We start from the raw sequence: 26261 nt of genomic DNA on the forward strand, positions 1-26261 counted from the left end.
TACCAGTTGGGCGGCATCCATCTCACGGCCTTCAAAAAGACCAAAGCTGCCTAACTGCATTCATGATTGTCATCGAAAGGCTTGGGAGGCAATATATTTTCATAGGAATGGAAGCCTCCCTCTAATCACGCATGTGCTCGTTTCCTTTTTTTTGTTTTGTTTTGTTCCTCAATCACTGCCAAACTGCTTTCCAGGAGATTCTCTGTAGCAGCTCAGGAAGCATCTCTAAAAACCCCAAACATAACACAACACCCTTCTAGGAACAAAGTCAGTGTTGCTCTGGTAGAAACTGTGAGCAGCTGGAACAGGAGGGGGAAACTACTACTTCCTACCCGTGCTTACGCTGTTTGGGAACTACAGGTGAAACTCAAAAAATTAGAATACCATGGAGAGGTTCATTTCTTTCAGTAATTCAACTTAAAAGGTGAAACTAATATATGAGATAGACTCATGACATGCAAAGCGAGATATGTCAAGCCTTTATTTGTTATAATTGTGATGGTTATGGCGTACAGCTGATGAGAACCCCAAATTAACAATCTCAGCTTTGGGGTTTTCATCAGCTGAACGCCAAAATCATCACAATTATAACAAACAAAGGCTTGACATATCTCACTTTGCATGTCATGAGTCTATCTCACATATTAAACTCCAGTAGCTAATGAAAACAATTGCTTACATAAACGAACTTTTCCACGATATTCCAATTTTTTGAGTTTCACCTGTACTTTAAAAATATGTGCATGTGGGTTCATTAAGAAGTGGGTGCTTACCAATTTTGCCACGTGGCTATTTATTTTTAATTTTTTAAAAAAGTATATGGCTATCCTCTGGGCTTTGCCGTTTCTAAAACTATTTTCTAAAACTGTGCTTGCCTCTGAGCAATGTACACACTCTGCCGCACTAGAATTATGGGCGCAAACCCTCTTCCTGCTCAAAGTTAAGGAGGAATGCATAGGCAAAATCCTTAAGGTACAATTGTACGACCCTGTTTATTTCACTCTCGCCGAAATTGCTTTGGCTCAGTTGGCGTGTAACTCTAAGCCAAACCATGGCTTAATGCAAACGAATGGGCATGCAGACTCCTCAATAGCTTGTGGTCACTTTGCTTCTCCTCTGCTCCTGGTGCTGCTTTGAGAACAGCCGTGATTTAACTCAGGGTATCATCTGAACCTGGGCTCATGGTTTGCCTTCCCCAAACCACAAGTAGTAAACCAAATAACAATTCTTGGGTTATGGCTCATGGTTTGTCTGGAGCAAGGCAAACACACAAACCTGGGCTATGCCAACATGTTTAGCCTGCAGCAGCAGAACCAAGAAAGGCCACCACAACCTCCTTTCTGTGCTTTCACACAGAGCTTTCACACTGATTTAGTGTCACGTGTGAAACAGGTCGCTTGAACTTTCCTAAACGGGTGAGTTTATTGTCAACACTTCCCACAACTGCCACTCCATACGGGGCGATGCAAAAGGCGTATCTGTTGAATATACCGCTGGTAAATGTGTTCTCCTTACTACCTAAGAGTCATTCGCAGGGGAAGGGACTCTCTAGCAAAAAAAAAAACAGCAACGCCTTACGGTTTCGCAAGGCTCGATTCAGAGCAGGTACCTGCGGGGATGTTGTCAGACTGCGGTTCGGGGAGTGGCAGAACGACAAGCTGCCATAGTCTAGTGTGTTCTTCAGCACAGGCTGCTTGAAAATGTCCACGTATGTGACCGGGAAGATGCCTTGGCGGTGAGTGCTGGGGATTTTTCCTTCATACCAGTTCTCGTCCACTTGCCGAATCAGTGTGATCCTCTCGCCCTGCGGAGAAAGTATGAATGGGCAGATCAAGCTCCTGATCTGCAGCAAGACTTTCAACCCTGCTGCTCAGGTGGGAAGGCTGAATTTGCACATCCGCCTATGCTTTCGCAGTTTGCACGGAACTGCTAAAAGGGATTCGACACATGATCCCGGTTTTAAATCAGACTTGCAGACCCTCTAGTTGGCTTTCAGAGGCAACAGAGAGCATGACTGCGGCTACCCAACTCCTGGACCGGTGGCCAAACCGCGATGAAACATATTGGGGAGGGGAACAAGAGGGAAGGATTCCAGGAATGGCCACAAAGCTATTGTCAGACGTTGGCACTTGCTGAATTCCGGCCTGAGACCCAACAATGAAGCAGAACACAAGGTGAAAAAGCCAACCATTGATTGCACAAGATCCCTGCCCTGGCTCTTGCCCAAGAACAAAGACAAGGTGTGCTTTCTTCTAAATGAAGTGGCCAAGCTTTTCTCCAGCAGGCTGACTGTGCAAACTCTGCAACAGGAGAAGAGCAGGAATTAATCCAGATGCCCGTAGGTGCCAGCAATGCAGCAAGGATCAAGCCAACTTAGGAGAGGAGCTTCAAGGTTCCCTAAACACAGCTCAGGGACGAGGCTTTCAGGATCAGGGAACCGGGATCTGAAGACTGCACAGGAGCATGAAGTTGGGCAAACAATCCATCTTGCCTACCCGCCACACTTCTGAACGGAGGCAGCAAAGTCCACTTGCTCACAAGAATGCTTATTCCATCAAGAGCTCCTGGCTTCAGGCCTGGCGCTCCTTGGGAGCTGGATCTCTGTCTGCCACTCGGTGTGGCGTCCCAGCATTGGTGAAAACACATAGCTTAGCAGCATGTGTTAACCCTGACCACGGTTCGCCAACAAACCAAACTCTAAAGCCTGGTTGTTTCAGTTATGGCTTGGCACTACATGTGAATCCAGCACCCTTGCTTAACCATGGTTAAGTGTTACCGTAGACACTCACCAAGCTACAAAGGAGCAAGGCAAGGGCAGCCAGGAAACAAAATAGAAAGCCTCCAAAGAAAGAAAGAAAGAAAGAAAGAAAGACATTTCTTGCTGATTTTCATGATCTAAAGACACCTGTACCTTTCTGAAGGACATTTCCACTTGAGTGTCACCATTGAAATTGAACTTGGCAATAGCGTCTCCATATTCCAGGACTTGTATTGGTGATGTTTTCTTAGGCTGAGCTTTTTCTGTGGGAGGGAGTAGCTATAAAAACACACACACACACACACACACACACACACACACACACACCCCAAAAGGCAGATTAATAATAATAATAATAATAATAATAATAATAATAATAATAATAATAATAATATTTTTATTTATACCCTGCCCATCTGGCTAGGCCTCCCCAGCCACTCTGGGCAGCTTCCAACACAATATTAAAATACAATAATTCATCAGACATTAAGAGCTTCCCTAAACAGGGCTGCCTTCAGATGTCTTCTAAAAGTCTGGTAGTTTATGTTCTCTTGGACATCTGGTGGGAGGGTATTCCACAGGGCGGGTGCCACTACCGAGAAGGCCCTCTGATATAAGGACCCCAGTCGTTGGATTCCAATACCAGGTTAGATGTGGATGTGCAAGACAGCTTGACTATATTTCTGACTGACTCGGTTGAGATGCAACGCCTAAACCATGGCTTGGCAATCGGAAACCATCCCCGTGGAATTATTGTGGAAAAAATGAGGAAAGGGTGAATTATGTAAGTCCCCAAAAAACACCCAATGGTGGTTTACCATTGCATCTGAATCAAAACTCTTGTGTTACACACTGGAACAAATCTGAAGCACGATTCTCATAAGGGGTGACTGTAAAGAAGTTTTAATGGTTCAAGTGTCTCGGGCAAGTTTTAAACAATGCATGTGGCCACAAAATATTTATCACCAACGTTCTACCTTGTGGCTTATCTGAAATTGCTCCTTCGGGAAGATGGGCGAGATATAAATTGAATCAAACAAACCAAGTCTCACCACTTTGACAAGTACCTCTATGTATGATTGTGGGAAAATTCCAACTCTTCCATGGTGTTCGCCTTCAAACCAATTCTGATCAATTTGCTTATAAATGTAAACAACATCCCCTTTCTTCAATGGGAGCTCCCTGTTAAAAACATACAGGTTATGTGTTAGTGCGCAATTAACATCCCTTGTAAATACAAGTAGCATACGCATGCCCTTATCTGTAAGCGCTGTTGGAGATTCCCCAGATCCAAATTCTTGCAGAGCTCCAAAAAGAAGGCAAACCTGGACCTAGAGAACCTCCCTCAATAATTCCTCCCTCTGGTCAACTTCCACAGTGCCGCGGAGACATTGTTTTTCCACAATTAGATGGAATTAACATGGAGATTATGCATAAGCATTTAACAAAGCGCTTTATTCCTCAGCATCACTTTCCCTGATATTAAAGAGCCTTCAGAGTTTTTTTTTCACCATTAAAAAAAAATGAAAATAATTAAACGAAGCTGGCTGAATCAGAAACTGGCATGAAGGTTTTCCATCACTAAGCCCCGCCCGCTATTTTTAAGAAGCAATAAATTGGGGCTGAATCTGCAAACAGAAAATGTTTGAGGGCAAAGGAGCCCGTAAGAGCCTCTTGGACTAGCTATACTAGGGTGGCTGGTGCTGCGATTGCATTTTGTAACAACAACAACAACAACAACAACAACAACAACAACAACAACAACATGAATTGGGTCTAGAAAAACCTGCAGGAAGATAACGTGCGAAACCATGGAATGCAATGGGCTGGCAAGCACGTTGTCTGGATACTTGGTTAGAAGCGAGTGGAGAAAATATTAAAATTCCAGAGGGAAGGAGTGGCTTGGAAGCACATAGGTTTTAAGGTAGAGCATTACAGAGCCTCCAAGTGTCCCTATTTTCCAGGGACAGTCCTAGATTTACAGAAGCCGTCCCTGTTTCTGATTTGATCCCGGAATGCCCCGCTTTTCCCTAGGACGTCCCTATTTTCATCGGAGAAATGTTGGAGATAAGCCACTATACCACCTTTAGAAGACATCTGAAGGCAGCCCTGTCTGGGGAAGTTTTTTTTTTAATGTTAAATGTTTTGTTTTTATATATGTTGGAAGCTGCCCAGAGTGGCTGGGGCAACCCAGTCAGATGGGCAGGGTATAAATGATAAAAGTATTATCAATTATAAAGTTGTTGTCGTCACTGTTACTGAATAGGACCTCCCCACTTTCATAGCAGAAATGTTGGGAGGGTATCACTTTACAGATTAGACTACCTTGAGTTGTACATGGAGGGCAGATTCTAAGCACTGGAGTGAGAGAAACTCTCCAATTCAGTACAAAATAATTTAAAAAAAAAAAAAAACCTTCCAGTAGCACCTTACTACAAAGGAATTTCAGAAATAGACTGGAAAGAGAAGTTGCTGAATTGCAACTAATTACCAAACTTAAAACCATGGAGAGACCTGGTCTGAACAAAGACATTGGATTCTTATCTCATTATACACGACAAAGCTATCTTTAGCCATCTCACCCCCTTGCTTTTTCCTGTAAGACCAATTGCAGTCGTTAACAGTCGTCAACAGGTTTTCCACACCTATCAGCCAATCACCCATTCCCACCACCCTTCTGAGTAATACCCCTCCCCACCCTCTCACTATGTATAAGGGTCTGGTGACTTCTGCTTCAGTGTATCTGAATAAGTGTGCATGCACATGAAAGCTCATACCAAGAACAAATTTGTTGGTCTCTAAGGTGCTACTGGAAGGAATTTTTGTTTGTTTGTTTTTGTTTTGACTATGGCAGACCAACACAGCTACCTACCTGTATCTCCAATTCAATGTTAAACAAGAAAAATCTATACTAGATTTCCCAACCTGAACTCCTCCGTATGTTATGCAATTAAAAATCTAGATACACCCTTAAATGTCACATGGAAGATAAAGAGCAATACTCTTCTGTTTGTTAACAATCGCGGGAAATGAGTACAGAAATTGGCTGGAGCACAGAGAAGCATTCAGTTGGTTTAAAAACCAGAGTCTTATCATTGGGGAGGGAAGCAAACAACCACACACATATACTCACTTGAGCGTCTGGGCTTTAAAGTCAAACTTCGCTCTGGCAGCTCTCATCTAAGGGTTAAAAACAACACATTTTAAACAACTGCCAACTCCTCGGGACAGGGCCTTAGATAGTATGGAAATCCCAGCCAAAGAAATGCTAAGGTCAGGTGTGGGATGGGGGCAAAAATACTATGAAGGGTTCATTCAGATGTTTTGCTATCTTAAATGACTGGGGGAGTCCTGGTTGGATGTTAATGGTCTAGCTGGGGAGGGGGGAAACCCCGATCTCTCAACAGCCAGTGGCAAAATCTCAGTTTTTACTGTAGATAAAAAGCAAAAGGTGTGAATAATGGGAGGGGGCTTACTTTTCAGCTTTTCTGCAAAACCAGTCTAATTGGAGACAACGCACAAAAATGAACGTCGGTACCGCGGCCAATGCCTCCCTAAGTCTCAGAAAAACCATTTCCAGCCAGTTTCGGAAGGAAACACAAAGCAGATTTGCCTAGGCTGGTGATAAGGGTTGGATAAACAAGGCTGCGATCCACTCTGCATAGCAGAAGGTTGCATCTGGGGGGGAAAACATGGCTCCAGGGACCCACAGAATTTAGGGTGACATCCCCTTCTGATATGCGTATCAGCAAGCTTGGTGGAGCTAGACGACAAGGAGTCCCTCTCGACACGGCACTCTGGATATTTACCAAGGAAGCATCTCTAGGCAGCTACCTGTTCACCTGAACTGCGCTCACGAATTGTCAGTTTGATCGGCAGGAAAGAGACAAAAGGGAGAAGCCAATGGAGAAAAAAACCCGAGGTTTTAATTAAAATAACTTCTATAGTTCTGAGGGAATAATATATATAACGGTAAAGGTAAAGGACCCCTGGAAAGTTAAGTCCAGTCAAAGGTGACTACGGGGTTGCAGTGCTAATCTCACTGACTTTCCGATCAGCAAGCCCAATAGGCTCAGTGGACACAGTACCACCCGCGTCCCTATAATAATATATAATATTTTAATCCAGAGAAGAGAGGAGGGGTGTTGGCAATTTTAAACTGCCTATGGGCCGAATACACACATACCTCCAGATTTATACCAGCACTCCCATCCCTCGTACCAATTCTAAATCAAAGTGTAAGATGAGCTTAGAACAACATTTCAGGGTTCTTTTACCGGCTAATCGAAACGTTTCAGAACTGTTTTTTTAACACTACTTGTGAAATTTTGCTAGCGATAAACGCTACACAGTCGGCATCTTAAACAAAGGCAATGCTTTTTGTCTTGAAGGATCACTGTTTTTTTAAAAAAAATAAACGGCCAATTCCCAGCATTCGTCACTTATAAGCTAAGGAGTAAAATGACCACAGAATGCAACACAACATTGCTCTGGTGGGGCCTGGTGGAAAAGCTACATGCAGGTTGCGTAAAGGTAAAGGGACCCCTGACCGTTAGGTTGGGTTGTGGACGATTCTGGGGTTGCGGCGCTCATCTCGCTTTATTGGCCGAGGGAGCTGGCGTACAGCTTCTGGTCCATGTGGCCAGCATGACAAAACCGCTTCTGGCAGCGCACGGAAACACCGTTTACCTTCCCGCCGGAGTGGTACCTATTTATCTACTTGAACTTCGCGCTTTCGAACTGCTAGGTTGGCAGGAGCTGAGACTGAACAACGGGAACTCACCCCGTCGCTGGGATTCGAACTGCCGACCTTCTGACCTGCAAGTCCTAGGCTCTGTGGTTTAACCCACAGCGCCACCCAGGTTGCGTAGCTCCTGGCAAATGTGACTCATTGAAAAACCATTTCCCCCTTTTGTCTCTTTTTGCTGTTTGTAAATGAAATGTGCCGAGATATTCTGGGGTTGTCGTTTTTTTGTTTTTGTTTTCCTGACGGGAAGAATATTAACGAAAGGAGAGGAGAGGAAGAGCAGCGCCATCTAGTGTTTAATCCACTACAAGACAATCACATGGTCAGGATCAACAAGACAATGGAAGTTCTAAGCATAAGGCACAGACAAGGAGAGAAATGTAGCATTACGTGATGCAAAAGATGAAGCAAATGCCCTCTGATTTTGCCATAAAACTAACAGATAATTTAAAGGCATGCATCACAAGTTGTGCACTAGCAATCCTCAGCAGGCATGCTTTTTTTTAAAAAACAACAACACGTACATACAGCTTTTGGTACAGAGCCATTAATTCATTTTAACAAAGTCGTAAAAAAGCAGTTTCTAAGTCAAGCGCGAATGGGGAAAATAAAAAGTAACACGCTTCTTTGGATAGCTAATGTTGGGCTAAAAGCACAACGCTATGAGAGGCAAATATGAACCGGGTCAAGCAGCAGACTGAGGCAACCACAACAGACCTCTGACCCAGATCTCCTTTTTGCGGTATCGTCTACAATTAGGAGGTCCCCAAACCGCTCATTAGTGATAAATTGATGGTGCGTAGGGATGACCCCTGTGTGCCTTCTAGCTGCAATGTCAGCCTCTTCTTGCTCACGTCTAAGCCGTCTCTGGTCCTCTAAAAGTTTCTGCCATGAAATTGCATAAAATGGGCAGTAAATCATCTAATTTACGGCATTTCAAAATTGCCAGCAAATTATTATTATTATTATTATTATTATTATTATTATTATTATTATTATTATTATACCCCACCTCTTTGCAATGCATACTAACTAACAAACATAACAGAAAGTCCCCCCTCCCCCCCAAAAAAACCCACAATAAAAGTAAATCGTTAAATGCTGCACACTGGACATTTTCCTAAGAACTCTGGTCTGGAGAGCAGGATCACAAGACAACTGAATCCTTGCAGCAATGGCCACAAGCTTAGAAAGGATGGAGAACTCATGGAGGATACAATTCCGTTATCACCAGAAACACCTTCCCTTCTGTTTTCGAGGCCAAGGCGGCCATTGCTTATGCAGCCAAAATGGCGCCACCATTGCACAAGAGGGAAGTATCGACAGATCTGGCGGAGCCTCGAGGTTTGCAAAAATAAAAAATAATTCAGAATCCCCATCCACACAAATGTATGAAAAGCCCAATGAGGACTGCATGTGCTCGGTGGCCACAAACAGGCGACTGTTTGGGTTGGGTAGGTTGTTAGGAAGGACGGCGAGACAGAGGTGCTGGAACCGAGAATGGTAGCATTCCACAAGGTCACATTTGCAGATCCCGCTTATATACACTGTACTAACAAGCAAACTCATTTCCCAAGTGTGGACCCTATTGTAGCCAAAATAGCAACATCCACACAGAAGAGGGAGGTGTCAGAAGGACTGGGGGAACCACAAGGCTTGCACAAGTACAATATATATACATATTTAATGGTATATATTCAATAAGGTAAAGGTAAAGGACCCCTGGATGGTTAAGTCCAGTGAAAGGCGACTATGGGGTTGCGGCGCTCATCTCGCTTTCAGGCCGAGGGAGCTGGCGTTTGTCCGCAGACAGCTTTCTGGATCATGTGGCCAGCAGGACTGAACCGCTTCTGGCGCAACGGGACACCGTGATGTAAGCCAGAGCGCACGGAAATGCCATTTACATTCCCGCTGCAACGGTACCTATTTATCTACTTGAACTGGCGTGCTTTCGAACTGCTAGGTTGGCAGGAGCTGGGACAGAGCAACGGGAGCTCACTCTGTCGCAGGGATTCGAACCGCCAACCTTCTGATCAGCAAGCTCAAGAGGCTCAGTGGCATGGGCCACAGCGCCACCCGCATCGCCTTTGACTGAACTTAACCATCCAGGGGTCCCTTACCTTTATATTCAATAAGATTGCATATTCTTCAGAAATGTACTTTGCTCACAAATGCTATCCAGATTTTGTTTTAGGAAAGCGACCCCAAAATTTATGGGCCTTAGCGTGGATTGTAAACCCATTGTGACTCCTTTAATTCCCTCTTTTTGGATTTTCAAATCACGGGGAATCCCCAGATTCAGGGAAGAAAAAGAATTTGAGGTAGCAGCAAAAGCATGCGGACTCCATCGCTGCAGTTGCGTGGTAATCCCCACCACCTCCAATGTAGCTTGGCTAAGGTAAAGGTAAAGGGACCCCTGACCATTAGGTCCAGTCGTGTCCGACTCTGGGGTTGGGCGCTCATCTTGCTTTACTGGCCGAGGGAGCCGGCGTACAGCTTCCAGGTCATGTGGCCAGCATGACAAAGCCGCTTCTGGCGAACCAGAACAGTGCATGGAAATGCTGTTTACCTTCCCGCCGGAGCGGTACCTATTTATCTACTTGCACTTTGACGTGCTTTTGAACTGCTAGGTTGGCAGGAGCAGGGACCGAGCAATGGGAGCTCACCCCGTCACGGGGATTCGAACCGCCGACCTTCTGATCGGCAAACCCAAGGCTCTGTGGTTTAACCACAGCACCACCCGCGTCCCATATGTAGCTTGGCTACAGAGGGCCAAACTGGCAAAACAAAAACCTCCAGTAGGCCAAGGTCCCTGGAAAAGAGCATGTCTAGTTGGCTGGCGCTCTACACAGGAGCACTTCACGCTGCAACATTTTATTGCAGGGCCCCATTCATTTATTTAGAAAGCAATTCATCAACCGGTGTTAGCAGAGATAGCTAAGTTGAATCTCAGTGTTCACAGAGAATATATGTCTGCAGACCAGATGCTGGGGACTGGTAAGAGAAGAACTGTTGTCTTCAAGCCTTGCTTCCCAGAGGCACCTGGCTGTCTGCTGTTAAAAACAGGTGGTTAGAGAAAACAGCCAAATCGACCTTTGGTCTGATCTTGCAGGGTAATTCCTATGCTGTTACCCAACCACGCCCCAAAGCAACAGGTGTGCCCAGCAGGTGAATAATGTGATTCAACTCTGGTTGAGCTTGGCAGAATGACCAAGTCAGTGCTTGAAAAACACACTGCGGGGTCTAAATGCAATCGCATTCGCCACCGTCTTAAAACGCCACACAGCAAGGAAACCAAGACCAGCAAATCCAAGGTGATCTTAATGCTGAAAAGTGCAAACAGAAATGGATTCACGTTCTCCTCTAAGTGTTCCAAAAATGTGCAGCAAAAACTGAAGAGGCTTTTCGCATTTGTTGTGTGTGCCCACTTTTGCAGAACTGTTAAAGCGAGGCACGTAATGGCAAAACGACCTGCTTGTCTTTTTTTTTTTTTTAAACAAGACTGTGAGACAGGATCAAAAGGAACTTCTGTAAACTTGGGGTAGGATGCTGTTTCTACTTTGAGACAGCCCTTTCAAAACTGCGTACAAAATTTTCACGATAATATTTCCCCCCTTTTAATTGCAAATTGCTTCACAAATCTGGACGGCTGAATATGAGTTTTTTTTTTTTGGAGGGGGGAACCAAGAAACTTGAGAGAACAGAAATTTGCAGATCCTTTCATCCCTACTCCTAAGCAGGTGCTTTTACCTGGAAACAAGTCCCACTGAACATAATGGAACTTACATCCAAGTAGACATGTCTGGGATTGCAGGGATGGGAAGGGGCAAAGCAAAAAATTGACCCCATTTTTGTCCGGTACTCTGTGCTCGTACATTCCTGTCCACTATCACCAACGTTGTCGTTTAACTGCAAACTGATAGTCTCCGCTCTAATTTATTTTATTCTTTAGATATTTATAACCCTGCAACCATCAAAAATAAAATTCCAGGGCAGCGAATAACAATTCTACCCATAAGACTCATCTTAAGAGCATCTTGCTTAAGGTCTACTCCTTTTTTGGGAGGAGGGGGAGAAGTATTACTAGATCTTTCAGGAAAAATTACCTCTTTATCACTGTGGCGCCTGCGGGAAAATTCTTCAGGACTCTCCATGTAATCAAGTGGTGCAAAATGCCTTGGTGATTCAGAATCTACTTTAAGACAACAAAAGGCAGTTAAAAAAAACCAACTGATTCAAAACTAGAAAAAGGGGGGAAGGAGGGGGAAAAAAGAAAGAAAGAAAAGGCTTCAAATCTGCTGATTAATTTGCAATCAAGTGCTGGTTAACATTTTGGATTATTATTTTTTTCCTTTTGGTGCTCCAAAAATTGGGAGAAAAATGATAACACAGAAATAAGAAACGACAAAATCAAACCCAGGCCCGCGAGAGGGCTTAAAACAACATATCTGCTGTTCACAAAATATGATTGAATGTAGTTCCGTTGAGGAAAGTTGCATCACAGCATGCAAAGATACAGATGCACACACACACACACACACACACACACACATTCGCACACGGAAAGACACACACACACACACACACCACACCAAGAACCTGAAAAACTGCCCCTAAAAATAAATTAGGTTTTGTTATTTAATTCTCCGAGGGTGCAAATTATGTGGGATTTTAATCTGTGCCCCCCCTAAATAATTCACATCCCAAAATTTTGGCTTTTGAGACAACCTGCTCCGATTGGTGATTAGAAAGGCAGTAGGAATTAATTTCTCAGTTCAGTCAAGTCCTGAAATGGAAGGAGGACGGCACAAGGGACGCACGGGAGAAGATGGAATGCAGGGGATGGGTTTAAAAACAAAAACAAAAACAGAGAGGAGAAGCAAAGTGGGGTACAGATGAAGTAACACCAGTAAAATACTCAAAAATGCCACCTCCAAAGTACGTCCTGTGTGGGTTGTTGTTTGTGTCCAAGTTGTGGTATAATGCATATGGAACATTCCCATTATTAAAGGCACCTGGGATGTCCATTAGGGAAACGGAGCTATTTTGGCATGTTTCCATATCCAGGAAGTGGCTAAACCTTTTGAGAACGTCATACGAAGAGAGGCGTTTGGGGGCCAGAGGTTTCTGTCGGGTATACAGCTCGTGGAACAGGTGGCTATCCACCCTGCCCACTAGGCTCCCCCTCGACCGAGCCAGATTACTCTGGATCTCACAGCTGGGTGCCAACAGGTCTCCCGGGATCTGGAGAGGCGGAGTCTTTCTGGAGCTGTGCTGCACGGGTTTCCTCAGTCTGAAGGGAAGAGGGCTCATGAGATAGACATTTCTGGGAAGCAGCTGCTTATCTTCTTGGGGTTCCCCTCTGCCGGACTGTTGCTGTTCGTGCCTCCGAATGGTTGTAAACCTGGTGTAGGAAGCAGGGCAGGACCCTTTGCATTTGTTAGCTTTGTATCTCGAGGGTCCACCGGTGACGCTGTCGCCGCCGCTGTCGTTGGACGCGTTGGAGAAGAGATCTATCTCGTCGGTGCAAGCCGAGAGCGTTTCCACAGGCGCCAGGTCACTGACTTCCGACGTCAAGTCCTCCGTATTGCTGCACGAATAGGAGGACGTGTCGGCGAGGTTGGCAATATCCTTTTCTCCCAGATCCAGCTTGGGATAATCCAACAGGTATTCGGCTGAACGAGCTGAAGCTAGGCAGCTGTTCGAGAAACTCGGAGCGGGAGATTTGACCTGGAAGCCGGAGAAGTTGAGAGCAGGCATGGACAGGGATCTCTGGATCAGCAACTCAAAGGCAGTGATGCGGGAGGAGACCGTGTGCTTGGGGATCTGCTCCAGGTTCTCCCGGCTGGGGTTGGGCTCCCTCCTGTCCTTCGGCTCGTTTTCAAACAGAGATGCAATTTCCTTCACGCTGCACGACGAAATGCTACCCAGCTGGATCCCGGAGCGGTTGATCTGGTGCATGTCTTTATACAACATGGTGAACTCCTTCTCGTTCTTCCGAGATCCCTTCCTGGAGCCGGAAGATCCATACTCTTGCAAGCTCTGGGTGCTGATGGATTTGACAGCAAACTCTTGCTTAGACTTCATCAGCAAGTTCTCGAAATCCTTCCTGCTATCAAAGGAGGCAAAAGAGCTGCGGAGGTTTTCGCAGCTCTGCGTTTTCTCGTGAGGCAAGAGATCCTTTCTGTCCTGCCCAGAAATAGGTGGAGCAGCCAGCCTGGGTTTGAATTTGGACGGAAGAATTTCAGCAATGCAGACCTTTGCAGCAGATAAGGGTTTCTTATGTTTACATGGGCGACCTACTGGACCAGCATTATTAGAGTTAAGGGTTCGGCTATTAACTGAAGAGGGTGCAATCGTATGAGCATTCCCACCTTTACGATCCACTGGAAAGCATGCAGAATAAAATAAATACAACCTGTTAGCTTAAGTGTGGCAAAGCTGTGGATAAAGAGGGAAGGGGGAGGGCGGGAAATGACATGCTTTTTGTGGCTTCACTCAATGCAATCTTGAGACAGGCAATGTTAAAAAGGAATGCAGGAGAGCGATGGAAGAGCCAAACTGTGCTGCCGAGGTAACACAGGACAGTTTGTGTTCAGGGAGGTAAATCCTGCGACATTAGAGGAGCTTCTAAACTAGGGGTGGCGGAGATCCAGCAAGTTCTCAACAAGTCAGTGCCGCTGCTTCAGGAATCTGGAGCATCAGGTTATATTATTAAGGGCTCATGTGGAAATCAGCAAAAGCTTGCAATCTAACTGGCATGCAAAACACCTGTGCATAAATAAAGCTGCCAGTTTTAACAGCATGCAAGCTTTCCGCTTAAGAGCAAAATCTTCTCTGAAGGAAAAATAAACAAATACTCAGCACCCGAAGGCAGCAACACTGCTAATAATTCCCGTCAATACAATGTGACGCTATTTAACACCCCTGTAAATCTACGGACACACAAGGTAGATTCTTTTGAGGTTTCAAAGGCTAAAAATTAACAGCTCTGAACATCCCACGCATCACACTTGGAAGTGACAATGGAAAAGAACAGATTGTCATTTGTGGGCGAGTACTTTTTGACTGCACAAATGAGGTTTGAGAGTCTCCAAGTCTTCCAGAGAGCGCTGTACTGTTTTGTACTGCATTATATACAATTGGAAGATTTAATAGCCACAAGCTTGTCAAATATAAAAGGCTATAGTTATTCGAAGATTTATATCCTGTGCTTCAAATGGTGTCTTTGCACATTATAAAAGCTAGGAACTCCTAGTAAAGACACTATTGTACGTTTAAAAGGCTTTGCTATTAGATGACCTATCTCCAAGATGAAATCCCTAAAAGTAACTGCAATGTTGCCCTCTGAACCTCTGAGAATTTGCCCCGTTTCTGCCTGAGGAAAACATAACTGAAAAGCTTCAGGCTATTTATTACAGTAAGAAAGGTTGGTTCCATAAAAGACATCTCATTAATTATTTTGTATTTCTTATAGATGTGGGGCCAATGTGAGCGTTCTCTGCACCTCTATAGGCCAAAATCTGTGACGCCATTGAGTAACTTGTGAGTTCCTGGGAACTTTTTGTTGTTGTTTTTTTACAACAAATGTGTGGCAAGGTTGCAGAGATAACATTCGGAAAAGTACGGTAACTGCAAAAATGTAAAAGAAAAACAACCCAGAAGCAAGCTGTCAACATAGAATTAATTGCTGTCAACTCCAGCGATTCCTAAGTTTGCATTTCACTGACTGTCAAGGGACGATTCAAGTTCTTTACTTCTGCAAGGAGCAATCCCGTAAAGGAACTGCAGGACAGGGGTGGGGTGGGGGGCTTGCCATTATAATATGAATACGTGCCACAAGCACTTGCTTAATTCCCCATTGAAATCAGATGGGCTTAATTCACAACTCTGACTTGCATTAATTCTCTGCAATTATTGCATTAGCCGCAGTGTTTGCAGCTTATAATGTGTTTCCCATTACGCTCGAGGCTCTTTTGCAACTGCTGTTTTTCGCTCCATAAGACGCACTTTTCCCTCCTAAAAAGTAAGGGGAGATATCTGTGCGTCTTATGGAGCAAATGGTGGCCCCTGGAGCTGAATTGCCCAGGGGCCAAAAGAGGATCATGCTTTTTATTTTACAAAGAGAAAAGGGAGTGTTGAAAGGACCCCGCTCAGCAGCTGATCAGCAAGAGATCGGGAGAGAGATACCGTAAAAGTCCCGGCTCCCTTTCAGCCCTGCCCTCCATTGTTGAATGTGCTGCAGAGGGAGGTTGTTTGTTTCCCCAGGACATGTGACTGGCTGATTAGATTATCTGTCTGGAAACTGTAGAAATGGCTCCCTTTCCTTCAGAAGCTGCAGAAATGTGAGTTAAACCCCATAAAAAATAGGGCTTTCCCTCTTTGCTTTTCCCCCTTTGCAAAAGGAGCTTTGCTTTTCTCCCTTTGCAAAAAAGCTGCAAAACGTTTAGCTGATCCTCAAAAAAACACAAAAAAAAACACAGGGCTTTTAGAGGAGGAAAACCAGAAAAAAAAATTTTCTTGTTTCCTCCTCTAAAAACGAGGTGCGCCCTATGGTCCGGTGCACCCTATGGAGCGAAAAATACGGTAGTGTTGTTAGTTCTCTATTAGGTCATCCCAGCCTAGAAAGGCCGCACAGAGCACTGCGGTAGAAGAACAAGTGACGCCAACAGGCAAGGCAATCCCAAATAAATGTTCAGTTTAGGAAGCTAAACTGGCAAGAGGATGGGCGGAAGAGAAGACTCTACCACGGGCCCGAGTGATGTTGTGGGTCTGTGAGGATGCTCAGAAGACAGGAGGGAGTGAGGGGGAGAGAATATCATGGCCAGGGAAGGTCAAGCCATGAGCAAGATTCAGAGGGAGCGTAACCGGACTGTGCTTGGAAGTGAGCGGGGCCGAACGTGGCAACTTGAAAAGGATAGATGGGCGATAAGCAAACTCTTTCTAGAGATGAGTCAGTAACCACCCCCCTCTAACCCTCCACCCAATTTCACGTGGGAAAATTTGCTCCCATGAAACCTGGGGTCAAAATACAGGTGAAACTCGAAAAATTTGAATATCGTGGAAAGGTTCATTTCCTTCAGTAATTCAACTTAAAAGGCGAAACTAATATATGAGATAGACTCATGACATGCAAAGCGAGATACGTCAAGACTCTTGAGAGTCCCATGGACTGCAAGAAGATCAAACCTATCCATCCTTAAAGAAATCAGCCCTGAGCGCTCACTAGAAGGACAGATCCTGAAGTTGAGGCTCCAGTACTTTGGCCACCTCATGAGAAGAGAAGACTCCCTAGAAAAGACCCTGATGTTGGGAAAGATGGAGGGCACTAGGAGAAGGGGGCGACAGAGGACGAGATGGTTGGACAGTGTTCTCGAAGCGACTAGCATGAGTTTGGCCAAACTGCGGGAGGCAGTGGAGGATAGGGGTGCCTGGCGTGCTCTGGTCCATGGGGTCACGAAGAGTCAGACATGACTGAACGACTGAACAACAACAACAACATGGCGTACAGCTGATGAGAACCCCAAATTAACAACTTTGGGGTTTTCATCAGCTATATGCCATAATCATCACAATTATAACAAATAAAGGCTTGACATATCTCACTTTGCATGTCATGAGTCTATCTCATATATTAAACTCCAGTAGCTAATGAAAACAATTGCTTACATAAATGGGCTTTTCAACGATATTCTAATTTTTCGAGTTTCACCTGTATGGCTCTAAACCCCGGAAAGAAGAGCAGATACCAGCAGATTAACAAATCTTTTCTTGGGTACTTGGGTTTATAAAACTCCTGGATCTGAAGCCCTCTGTTTTGGGATCCATATCTGATCCCAGTGTAGGTTGACTGTGGCCTGGTCTTCATGTGCGGCAGAGTAAGACAAGAGAATTTTACCAACCCAGAAGGCATGTGGGTGATTTACATGGTCCTTTTTATAAAACTCCCTGCAAGTAGAAATCTAACATGCAGGGAACAGGCTAAATTTTTAAAGGATGTTTTTTTTTTTAAAGCGGGGAAGCATTGAAAATGACACACACACCCCAACCGAAGTATGAAATTGTGTAGTCAGCTATACCACCCCAGAAACTATTCATCACATTTCAAATCCTGACACAAGCACACCATTTCCTGGCCACAGATATATTAACACAATCTGTTTTTAAAGTTCTACCAACAACAGGCAGTACATGAAGATGCACAGAAATTGTTGCTCTATCGACATACCTTTAGTGGAAGCTGAGCTGGAGGGACGTTTGAGACCGCTTAGCCCTTGCAGCGGGATATCTCCACCTTCTAAAACACTTTTGTATATTTGCCTTTCATTTTCTGGCCCGGTGGCATCTCCAAGAGCTGATTCAAACTCTCTCTTTGCAGGATGGTAGGTGGGGGAATACGGCGAGCTAAAAGTATGCAGGGGGAGGGAGACTTTATTTTCTAAGCAATTAAAAAAAGGGGGGGTTGTTCTGGCAGCTCAACACACCGCTGCAAAATTGCTAAGAGCAAAAACACCTTGCATTTCTGGATCGCACGTCTTCTCGGGGTTGCAGAGATTTTTGTATGCAAAACACACATCGGTTCCCTGTATTTTACGTGACAGGAATGTAAGCGTCGAAAGGAAGGTAGGATGGGAAGAGGAATGGGGAGGCAGAGCAGCTGTTCCTTCTCTATGCAGTGCTGAAATGCATAGCTAGGGGTGTTTCTCTAGCTTCCATCAAAGAAACGACCCGAGCTTATCATGAAAACCAATGGCACCCTCTGGCTGTAAAGTCACAAAGGCCCAGAGCATTTCACTCCAACTGGGGTGGGGACGGTCCAAATTGGCCTATAAGGACATCCCCCCCCCAAACCACACCCAGCTGTCCATCAGGTTAGGTCAGCTGGTGGGCAGGGCTCCATCCTGCTTGGTGCATCTCACCAGAACCTTCCCTGTGGGCAATGAGCTGGTCAAAGCAGATCCCTGCAGGGAGGGCTGAACCCACTGCTCATCAGCTGGGGAGCGAACAGTTCAACCCAACTCAGTTAGAGCGTGGTGTTGCAGGTTCGATTCCCATACGGGATAGCTGCCGGACTAGAAGAACCTCAGGGTCCCCTTCCAGCTCTACAGTTGTATGATTCTAGGAGTACTTTTTTGCCAGTGCATTTCTAGAGAGGGACATGCTGGCAAAGCGGAAGAAGAGTTTGATATCCCGAAGGAGTCTCAAAGCGGCTAACATTCTCCTTCCCCTTCTTCCCCCACAACAAACACTCTGTGAGGTGAGTGAGGCTGAGAGACTTCAGAGAAGTGTGACTAGCCCAAGGTCACCCAGCAGCTGCATTTAAGGAGCGGGGAAGCGAACCCGGTTCACCGGATTACAAGTCTACAGCTCTTAACCACTACTCCACACTGGCAAAGCACACCCCTCACCAGGGGCGGAGGAAGGGGGCAGTAGGGCCAGTGTGCCTGGGGTGTCTTCGCTGAGGGGGGGGGCGATATGCCTGCGACTCCCAAGCCTACCCCGAGCCAACAAAAGGAAGAGGGAAGGGGGGAAGGCTGCTGGCAAAGCGGTGCAGCTCCAACCCCCCACCCAGGAAGCAGCCCGCTTGGGACGCTCGCCCCACCCTCATGGCCCCAACCCCGGGTGCACCGCATGGGTGCCAGAGCAGGTAGCTCTGCCTCTGCCCCTTACACACATTGTGACCCATCTTTGGCAGGTGGGTGGGGCTATGTATCTATCAGTCACGTGACATCTTCACGGTATCTGGTGATTGATGGGTGGTTTGCCCAGCCCACCTGCTCACGTCTGTGCACAGGGTGAGGAAAAATAAAGATCTTGTAGCACTAGGTCAAAAATACTATCAACCTTTGCGCCGCGTTACCTGTGACAGCACCACATACGGCGTATTCATTTCAACTCTGATTATTATTATTTTGATTCAGAATGGCAGAATGAAATCCTGAAGGAGCTATGCACATTCTGACTGAGTTTCTCCGGAGGAAGATTTTAAGAGAGAACCTTCTTAGGTCCCTCCAATAACCTTTTGCCTGTGCTAATTTCAGGGCACACTTAGAACTAGAAATGTCACCCATATACCCTTTGAATCCAGCTTACGAGACACACCAAATGATTCCTGCGATGTTGTACACGGGCACAGCTCTTAAAAGACCTGCAGCTACAGCTCCCAACGCGATAAACGCTTCAAAACATCAACATCAGAGAGCAGCATTCAAAACTTACTGAGGCAAATGATCCGAGGAAGTTTCCGGAGGAGGGGAGCCTGTCGTACTCTGCAAGAATCCAGACAAATAAGTCACTGATATGCACAAGCTTTCGTGCAAACCAAAAGGAGACAGAGAGAGAGAGAGAGAGAGAGAGAGAGGTAACTCCACCGAGCAATTTTCCACCCTAAATTCAAATCCTGGACTTTATTCACTGATTCCGATTGGCGTGCATTTGATTGGAGGTTCCTTCACGGAAGTAAAAGATTTTAACTCGGGTCATGCCTTTGCACCGTGATTATTTGTCTGTCAATGCCTTATTTTAAAGAAAGCCTTAAGCAAATTAAGGGAAACAAACTGCTTGGTGGAAGGCACATATTTATAATTACGTCCTCCGCAACTTCCGTCTGCCCAAGACACTCACTTTCCAAAGAAGATTATATTTCTCTAGCGTAGAAGGTAAAATGCATATGCACCAGATCATAAAATGCTTCATTATTATTATTATTTGTTTAAAGAAACAGCTTGAAGCCGGTTTTCTTTTCAACAGGGCGAACAATAAAAAGGTTGGGAGTGGATTGTGGACATCACAGTTTGTAGCGACTAAGTGCCAAATCAGACATGATGTTCAATGCTTCCTTCCCACTGCAACACTGGATGGGATTTTTCCCGGGATCAGAAGTTATTTGCTTTTCTCAGAAACAAAGCTATATACATGCACTTTAAATGCAAAGGCACATTTAGCATCGTGTCTGGCTTGGCTCTAAGGCAGACAGGCTGTATTTAGAATTATTATACCTCCCTCCGACCCGTCTTGTACAAAAAGAGTTGGGAAGCATACGCAAAGAAAATGGGCCACTGAAACTTTGGTTTCTGTACACTGCAATGAGATTGTTTCAGGGTGTTGTTTTAATTAAGAATAAGGATAATCAAACGCATTTGAAAATTAAGTTAAATGGGAGATAAAGCCATACCTTCCAACATTCCTCTGATGGAAATAAGGATGTCCTATTCCATTATTATTATTATTATTATTATTATTAAAATTATTATTAAAATTATTATTAAAATTATTATTATTATTACCCTGCCCCAGACACTCTAGGTGGCTTCCAACAGATATAAAAATATAATAAAACATTAAGCCTTTTTTCTTTAACCTTCCCTATAGAAGACTGGACGCGGGTGGCGCTGTGGGTTAAACCACAGAGTCTAGGGCTTGCCGATCAGAAGGTCGGCGGTTCGAATCCCCGTGACGGGGTGAGCTCCCGTTGCTCAGTCCCTGCTCCTGCCAACATAGCAGTTCAAAAGCACGTCAAAGTGCAAGTAGATAAATAGGCACTGGTGTGGTGGGAAGGTAAACGGCACTTCCGTGTGCTGCTCTGGTTTCGCCAGAAGTGGCGAAGTCATGCTGGCCACATGACCCGGAAGCTGTATGCCGGCTCCCTCGGCCAGTAACGGGATTGCGGGATGAGTGCCGCAACCCCAGAGTCGTCCGCAACTGGACCTAACAGTCAGGGGTCCCTTTACCTATAGAAGACTGCCTTCTGGGGTAAAAAGAACCTTGGCAGGGCCAAACATCGTTGAACCAAATGGGTTTTGATGCTACGCAATTTTGGCTTTGGGTGCGATCCCCGGAACATAACCCCCCCCTCATGTTAAGTTGCATGTTTACTGTACACCATATTTATTTAACTGTGTGTTAAACTGGAAATGGAAACAGAAAAATTTCACCTCACGGCTGCACCAGAAGAGGAGGGGAGCGTACAGAAGCTCAAAGCTTGCCCAAGCTCCCTTCCTGTAACTGTAAACCATGGTTTAGTGTTACACCTGAATGCAGCCTCTGTGTGCAAATGCTCCATTTGCAGCAACATTGTTTGCTAATTATCCAGCCGCAAGCTGTAGAGCGGAGGGTTTAGGAACAGGGATTAGCAAGCAGCGTGGAATGAAGAGGAAATACCTTCATCTGCTTCTTATCTTTATACATTTTCTCCATTTTTTCTATATCTGCCTCTAACTCAGTCTGATAGAGGTAGATGTCTTTTTCTGGGTCAGTCTGGTTAAAGAAGGAAGAAGAAGAAGGAAGAAACAACACATGAGGGGAGGCAAAACAAAAGTTAATTCTGAAAAACAGAGCCTTTTGTTTTAAAGTGACAAAGATAGACAAGACAAAAGCCGAATATTTTTCCATACTCAAATGCACAGCTGGCTTAAGATTCCCTTCTGAATTTGTCACGGTGTAGTAGTGTTTCTTGCAAACATTTCTTTTTAAACCACTGTAAAAAAAATATTCATTCATACCGCACAAAACACTTGTTAGCACAGTTATCACTACAGATCACAAGAGCAAGGAGGTTGCTGTGATCCTACAAGGGTTAAAAGCAACGCTTTAGGGCTTCTTTTCAGCCTACAACAAGGCATAGGGAATCCAAAATCAATCAAATTCAAACCACCACTTGCACTCACGTAAAATCCAAACGTTGCTAGAGACTGAAAGCTGAAGCCACACATACACACAGAAACCATACTATAGTACAACGTATGTTTGAATTACCTTTCTATCCTCTCTAGTAAGGATAGAGCAATCCCCCGGAGTATAATCCCATATCTTTTTTGGAGGCTGATGGAAAGCAGAGGAGGAAATGAGGAAATGAAGGTAAGGAAAGACATCACAAAGAACATGGAAACTGGATTAGAACAGAGGGGGTACATTGGGGGGGAAATTGCATCAACACTGGAAATAAAATTGAAGAGGGGAAGGAAAGAAATCAGGGCTAAACCTGTTAAACCACAAACACAGGAGATTATGGGAGAGGGACAGAGGAAGCATGCATTGTGTTGCAGGAGGGCTTGCTTTAAAAATTTGCCTGAAAGCACTTCCAATAGAGTTTGCTAAAGAAACCAAACCATAATAATAATAATAATAATAATAATAATAATAATAATAATAATAATAATAATAAACGTTGCACATTCTCTCCCCCCCCCTGAAAAAAGAAGGGGTATAACCAAGATTTTCAAACAGAGCAAATTGTGGGGTTGCCTTTTGGTTTTTCTTTTAAATATAGATCCCCAGCCCCTTTCCCAGACTTCAAATACATACCATGTTAACAAATGGCTGAAATCCCAGAGGTGGCAGTGTGGGGCAATGAAAATGCAGAGTTATTCATGTCACCCTTTGAGCTACTTGTTGATCTTTCACAAAGAACAGAAGGTGGAATTAAGAATTTAGTCAAAGAAGGGAATTAAGGACCCAGGTTTGGATACCGGGTCCCGGGTCCCAACAGATCAGGGTTTGGGGGGTGCTACACAGCGGCCAAGGAACAGAGACTTGTACTGATGGGAATCACAACCAATAGCTTCTGGTGTAGCAGAATGAAAAAAGGCCGATGAGAAGCCTTGTCTTATAAAACTAGGAATGGAGATTCACTTCTATAACCTTTCGTTCAGTTTATCAGCCATCCAGCAGCAAGAGTTCGCCGAGTGGCAGACAGAGGAAAAACAAACCCAACATAGAAGAAGAGTTTGGATTTGATATCCCGCTTTATCGCTACCCTAAGGAGTCTCAAAGCGGCTAACCTTCTCCTTTCCCTTCCTCCCCAACAACAAACACTCTGTGAGGTGAGTGGGGCTGAGAGACTTCAGAGAAGTGTGACTAGCCCAAGGTCACCCAGCAGCTGCATGTGGAGGAGCGGGGAAGCGAACCCGGTTCACCAGATTACAAGTCTACCGCTCTTAACCACTACACCACACTGAAGAAACTAGGCTTGGAGGAGAGATTTAGGAAGTCTACACTCTAGAGTGAATTGCCTTTTTTCTGAAGCCACCCACTTGCTTTTGCATTTCAGAATGTGGCCCACTCCAGAATCTGCACCCCGACTTGGAATCTGAAAGGGTGGTCTGATGTCTGCCTTTTACCGTTTTTCATTTTAATTTTAAAACTCCCCGCAGCTTGAAGCTGTGAAAACCGGCAGCTCTGTCACTCAGGTGGAAATCTCGTGGCTGTACGCCATGATGTGGTGCTGTTTCTCCCTGGCACTTAGTACAGAAAAAAAACCTCCGAAACAATATGGCTGCCTTCTCTTATAAAACTAGGAATGGAGGAAAATGGTTGCTCTGTTGCTACATGAGGGCAGCCATATCCTTTTTTCTGTATTAAATGCTGATGAGGAATGGTACACCATGCCGTGCCATCCCTCCCAAGGAGATTTCCAACCTTATATGGTGGTTTCTAATATACCAGAAGCATGGGTGGCGTGACCAGAACAGCAGTATCCATCTAAATCAAGTAAAAACCAGGATTCACAGCAACAAGTTTGAGCTGTTCTGCCTTGAGCCCATGGGCCAACCTTTCTCAGAGGAAATAGGAGCTTCCAGCAAAACCAAGACCAGAGTTGTGGAGATAACCACAGAAATGGTGGTCAACAGGCCAGTTGAAGCCCATGTGTCAAAATATTGGGGGAAGTAGGTACCACTGGGACCAACACACCAGGGAGGGCAGGGATGAAAGAAGGTTCATGGGAATCCAACCTAGGCCCAGGCCAGAGTTGTTGGAGCTAGTGAAGGCCATTCCAGTTGGAGCTAGTGAAAGCAGAAATTGAGGCAGCAGGAGAAACTGATTAAACATGGGCAGTAACAGCCCATCCTGGACACCATTATTAGCACTTCATAGGCTATGTGAACCACCAGTGGCTCAGGCACTAATGTTGAGCACACAGAATATATCTGTAGAGATTGTAGTTGAAGGACATGCACGGTGCAGAAAGGGAGATCAAATCAGAACGGGGAAGTCCCTCAAATGATGAAGGGAATAATAGTCCTAATGTGATGGCCTATGTTCAGAGGCACAAGGCGGCCATAAACCAGGCTTCCTCAACCTCAGCCCTTCAGATGTTTTTGGCCTACAACTCCCATGATCCCTATCTAGCAGGACCAGTGGTCAGGGATGATGGGGATTGTAGTCTCAAAACATCTGGAGGGCTGAGGTTGAGGAAGCCTGCCATAAACCCTCCCAGTCAGAGTCTTCAAGTCCTCTTGGAAGGCCTATGGTCTTGAGATATAGCGGTGCAAGGAGAGGAGAGATGAGGTTGGCTGTCCCACCAGGGGCAATTGTCCCACTGGACTTAGCTGCAGTCCTGGCTTCAACAAGGTGGTAGTCAATCCAATAGGGGTCTAAAACACACACCAATGTACCATGGGCAACAGTTGTCCAGATTTGACTGTGGGCTTGAAAAAAGCTATGTTGTCACCAAGCTCACTGTCGGAGACCAATGAAAAATGGCGTGAGTCACCTTTAAAGGGGTCCTTGGGGTGTTCCGATAGAAGCTTCTCTCCCTATCCAAGGCACTGCCAAACTTGGCCCTTCATATGTTTTGGGACTACAACTCCCATCATCCCTAGCTAACAGGACCAGTGGCCAGGGATGATGGGAACTGTAGTCTCAAAACATTTGGAGGGCCACGTTTGGCCATGCCTGCCCTATCCAAACTGGTTCTTCAATATGCTCAAACACGTGCCAAAATAAAGCCTTCAGTCAGAAATCATGTTTCCTAATGGCTTTCCGCTCCAGCTTATTTGGGAGAGCATAGTATTCAGTACTGGGGAGTCATGGTTTATTCAGGGGCACAACCCCCCCCCCCAGTTGCTTATTCACAGATATAACGGCAGCAATGGGCATGTGGTCATCATGTTTGAGAGAAGCATCTCATAGGGAACAGTCTCCTTTTAACGGGATATCATTTGGGGGGGGGTAATTCACAGATTTCTTTATTCCTAAGTATTTAACCTGAGGGCATCACACGTTAAAAAAAAACAAGCCATCACTATGGATGGAGTTATTGCTGGGGAAATGTGAAGGAGCACAGTTTATATATATATTTATATAAACTTAGATCCTTATCTAGGCTGTTCACACCTGTCTGTGCTGAGTGGGGAACAGGGAAACAACTTCAAACTCATCTTGGCAAATGTTTCACAGACAAAGGGTTGGTTTTTGGGGGGTTGTTTTTTTTTTACAATTCCAAAGCAAGACACTTCTTTCTTCTGCTCTTTCAGCTCTCTCACCTCCTTCCTGCCCATATTGGCAGATTTTACATTGGAAAAAAGGACCCCGTTATAAATTCAGTGTGGGCCTATTAAAATGGCCGTCTCTAATGGAATAATATGCCCTTCTAATCCCTAGCAGGGTATCCAGATTCCCCATTTAAGAGGATTCCCATGCCTTTAATAGGGATCTTAAAGTGAGAGTTTCAACAGTGGGTCTTTCCTTAGCACTGCGGGGGGTAAGCAAAGAGGAATTTGCAGAACTTCACTTTGCCGATAGTATTTTGGACTGTTGTCATATGTAAAAGTGAAGGAAAAAAAGAAGAAAACTGAGTGAATGTTTAGATGGAATCCGATCGCTAGCTGGGAACGCACTCGGAACGTTGCGGAGTGCATTTTCACAGTCCTAAAGGCCACAAATTTCATGTCTCTTACAACCAGGGATGTAAGTAGCCCAGATTACCATCCCACACTGTATTCATCGCTGTTTATGTTTGCCTCAGTTCATCAACCG

General features: G+C 45.0%; 1 protein-coding gene across 35 annotated transcripts in view; it reads right to left on the minus strand.

Annotated features, from left to right (window-relative positions):
* Nucleotides 1-26261, minus strand: part of SORBS1 (sorbin and SH3 domain containing 1) — a 104191-nt gene that overhangs the window by 16794 nt on the left and 61136 nt on the right. For 14 of the 35 annotated variants that reach the window (XM_033148481.1, XM_033148480.1, XM_033148479.1 and 11 more), the window contains 8 exons: nt 19725-19774; nt 17734-17909; nt 11612-11697; nt 8223-8390; nt 5892-5938; nt 3826-3940; nt 2912-3037; nt 1610-1804 (listed from right to left, as the gene is read on the minus strand). In XM_033148481.1, the coding sequence (XP_033004372.1) occupies nt 1610-1804; nt 2912-3037; nt 3826-3940; nt 5892-5938; nt 8223-8390; nt 11612-11697; nt 17734-17909; nt 19725-19774 (963 nt within the window). Of the gene's footprint in view, nt 1-1609; nt 1805-2911; nt 3038-3825; nt 3941-5891; nt 5939-8222; nt 8391-11611; nt 11701-12436; nt 13892-17733; nt 17910-19724; nt 19775-21665; nt 21762-22259; nt 22326-26261 lie in introns of all 35 variants that reach the window. The other 21 variants (XM_033148501.1, XM_033148474.1, XM_033148473.1 and 18 more) reach the window with 8 other exon arrangements.

This window comes from Lacerta agilis, chromosome 5, assembly GCF_009819535.1.
Source record: "Lacerta agilis isolate rLacAgi1 chromosome 5, rLacAgi1.pri, whole genome shotgun sequence".
NCBI classification, from domain to species: Eukaryota; Metazoa; Chordata; class Lepidosauria; order Squamata; family Lacertidae; genus Lacerta; species Lacerta agilis.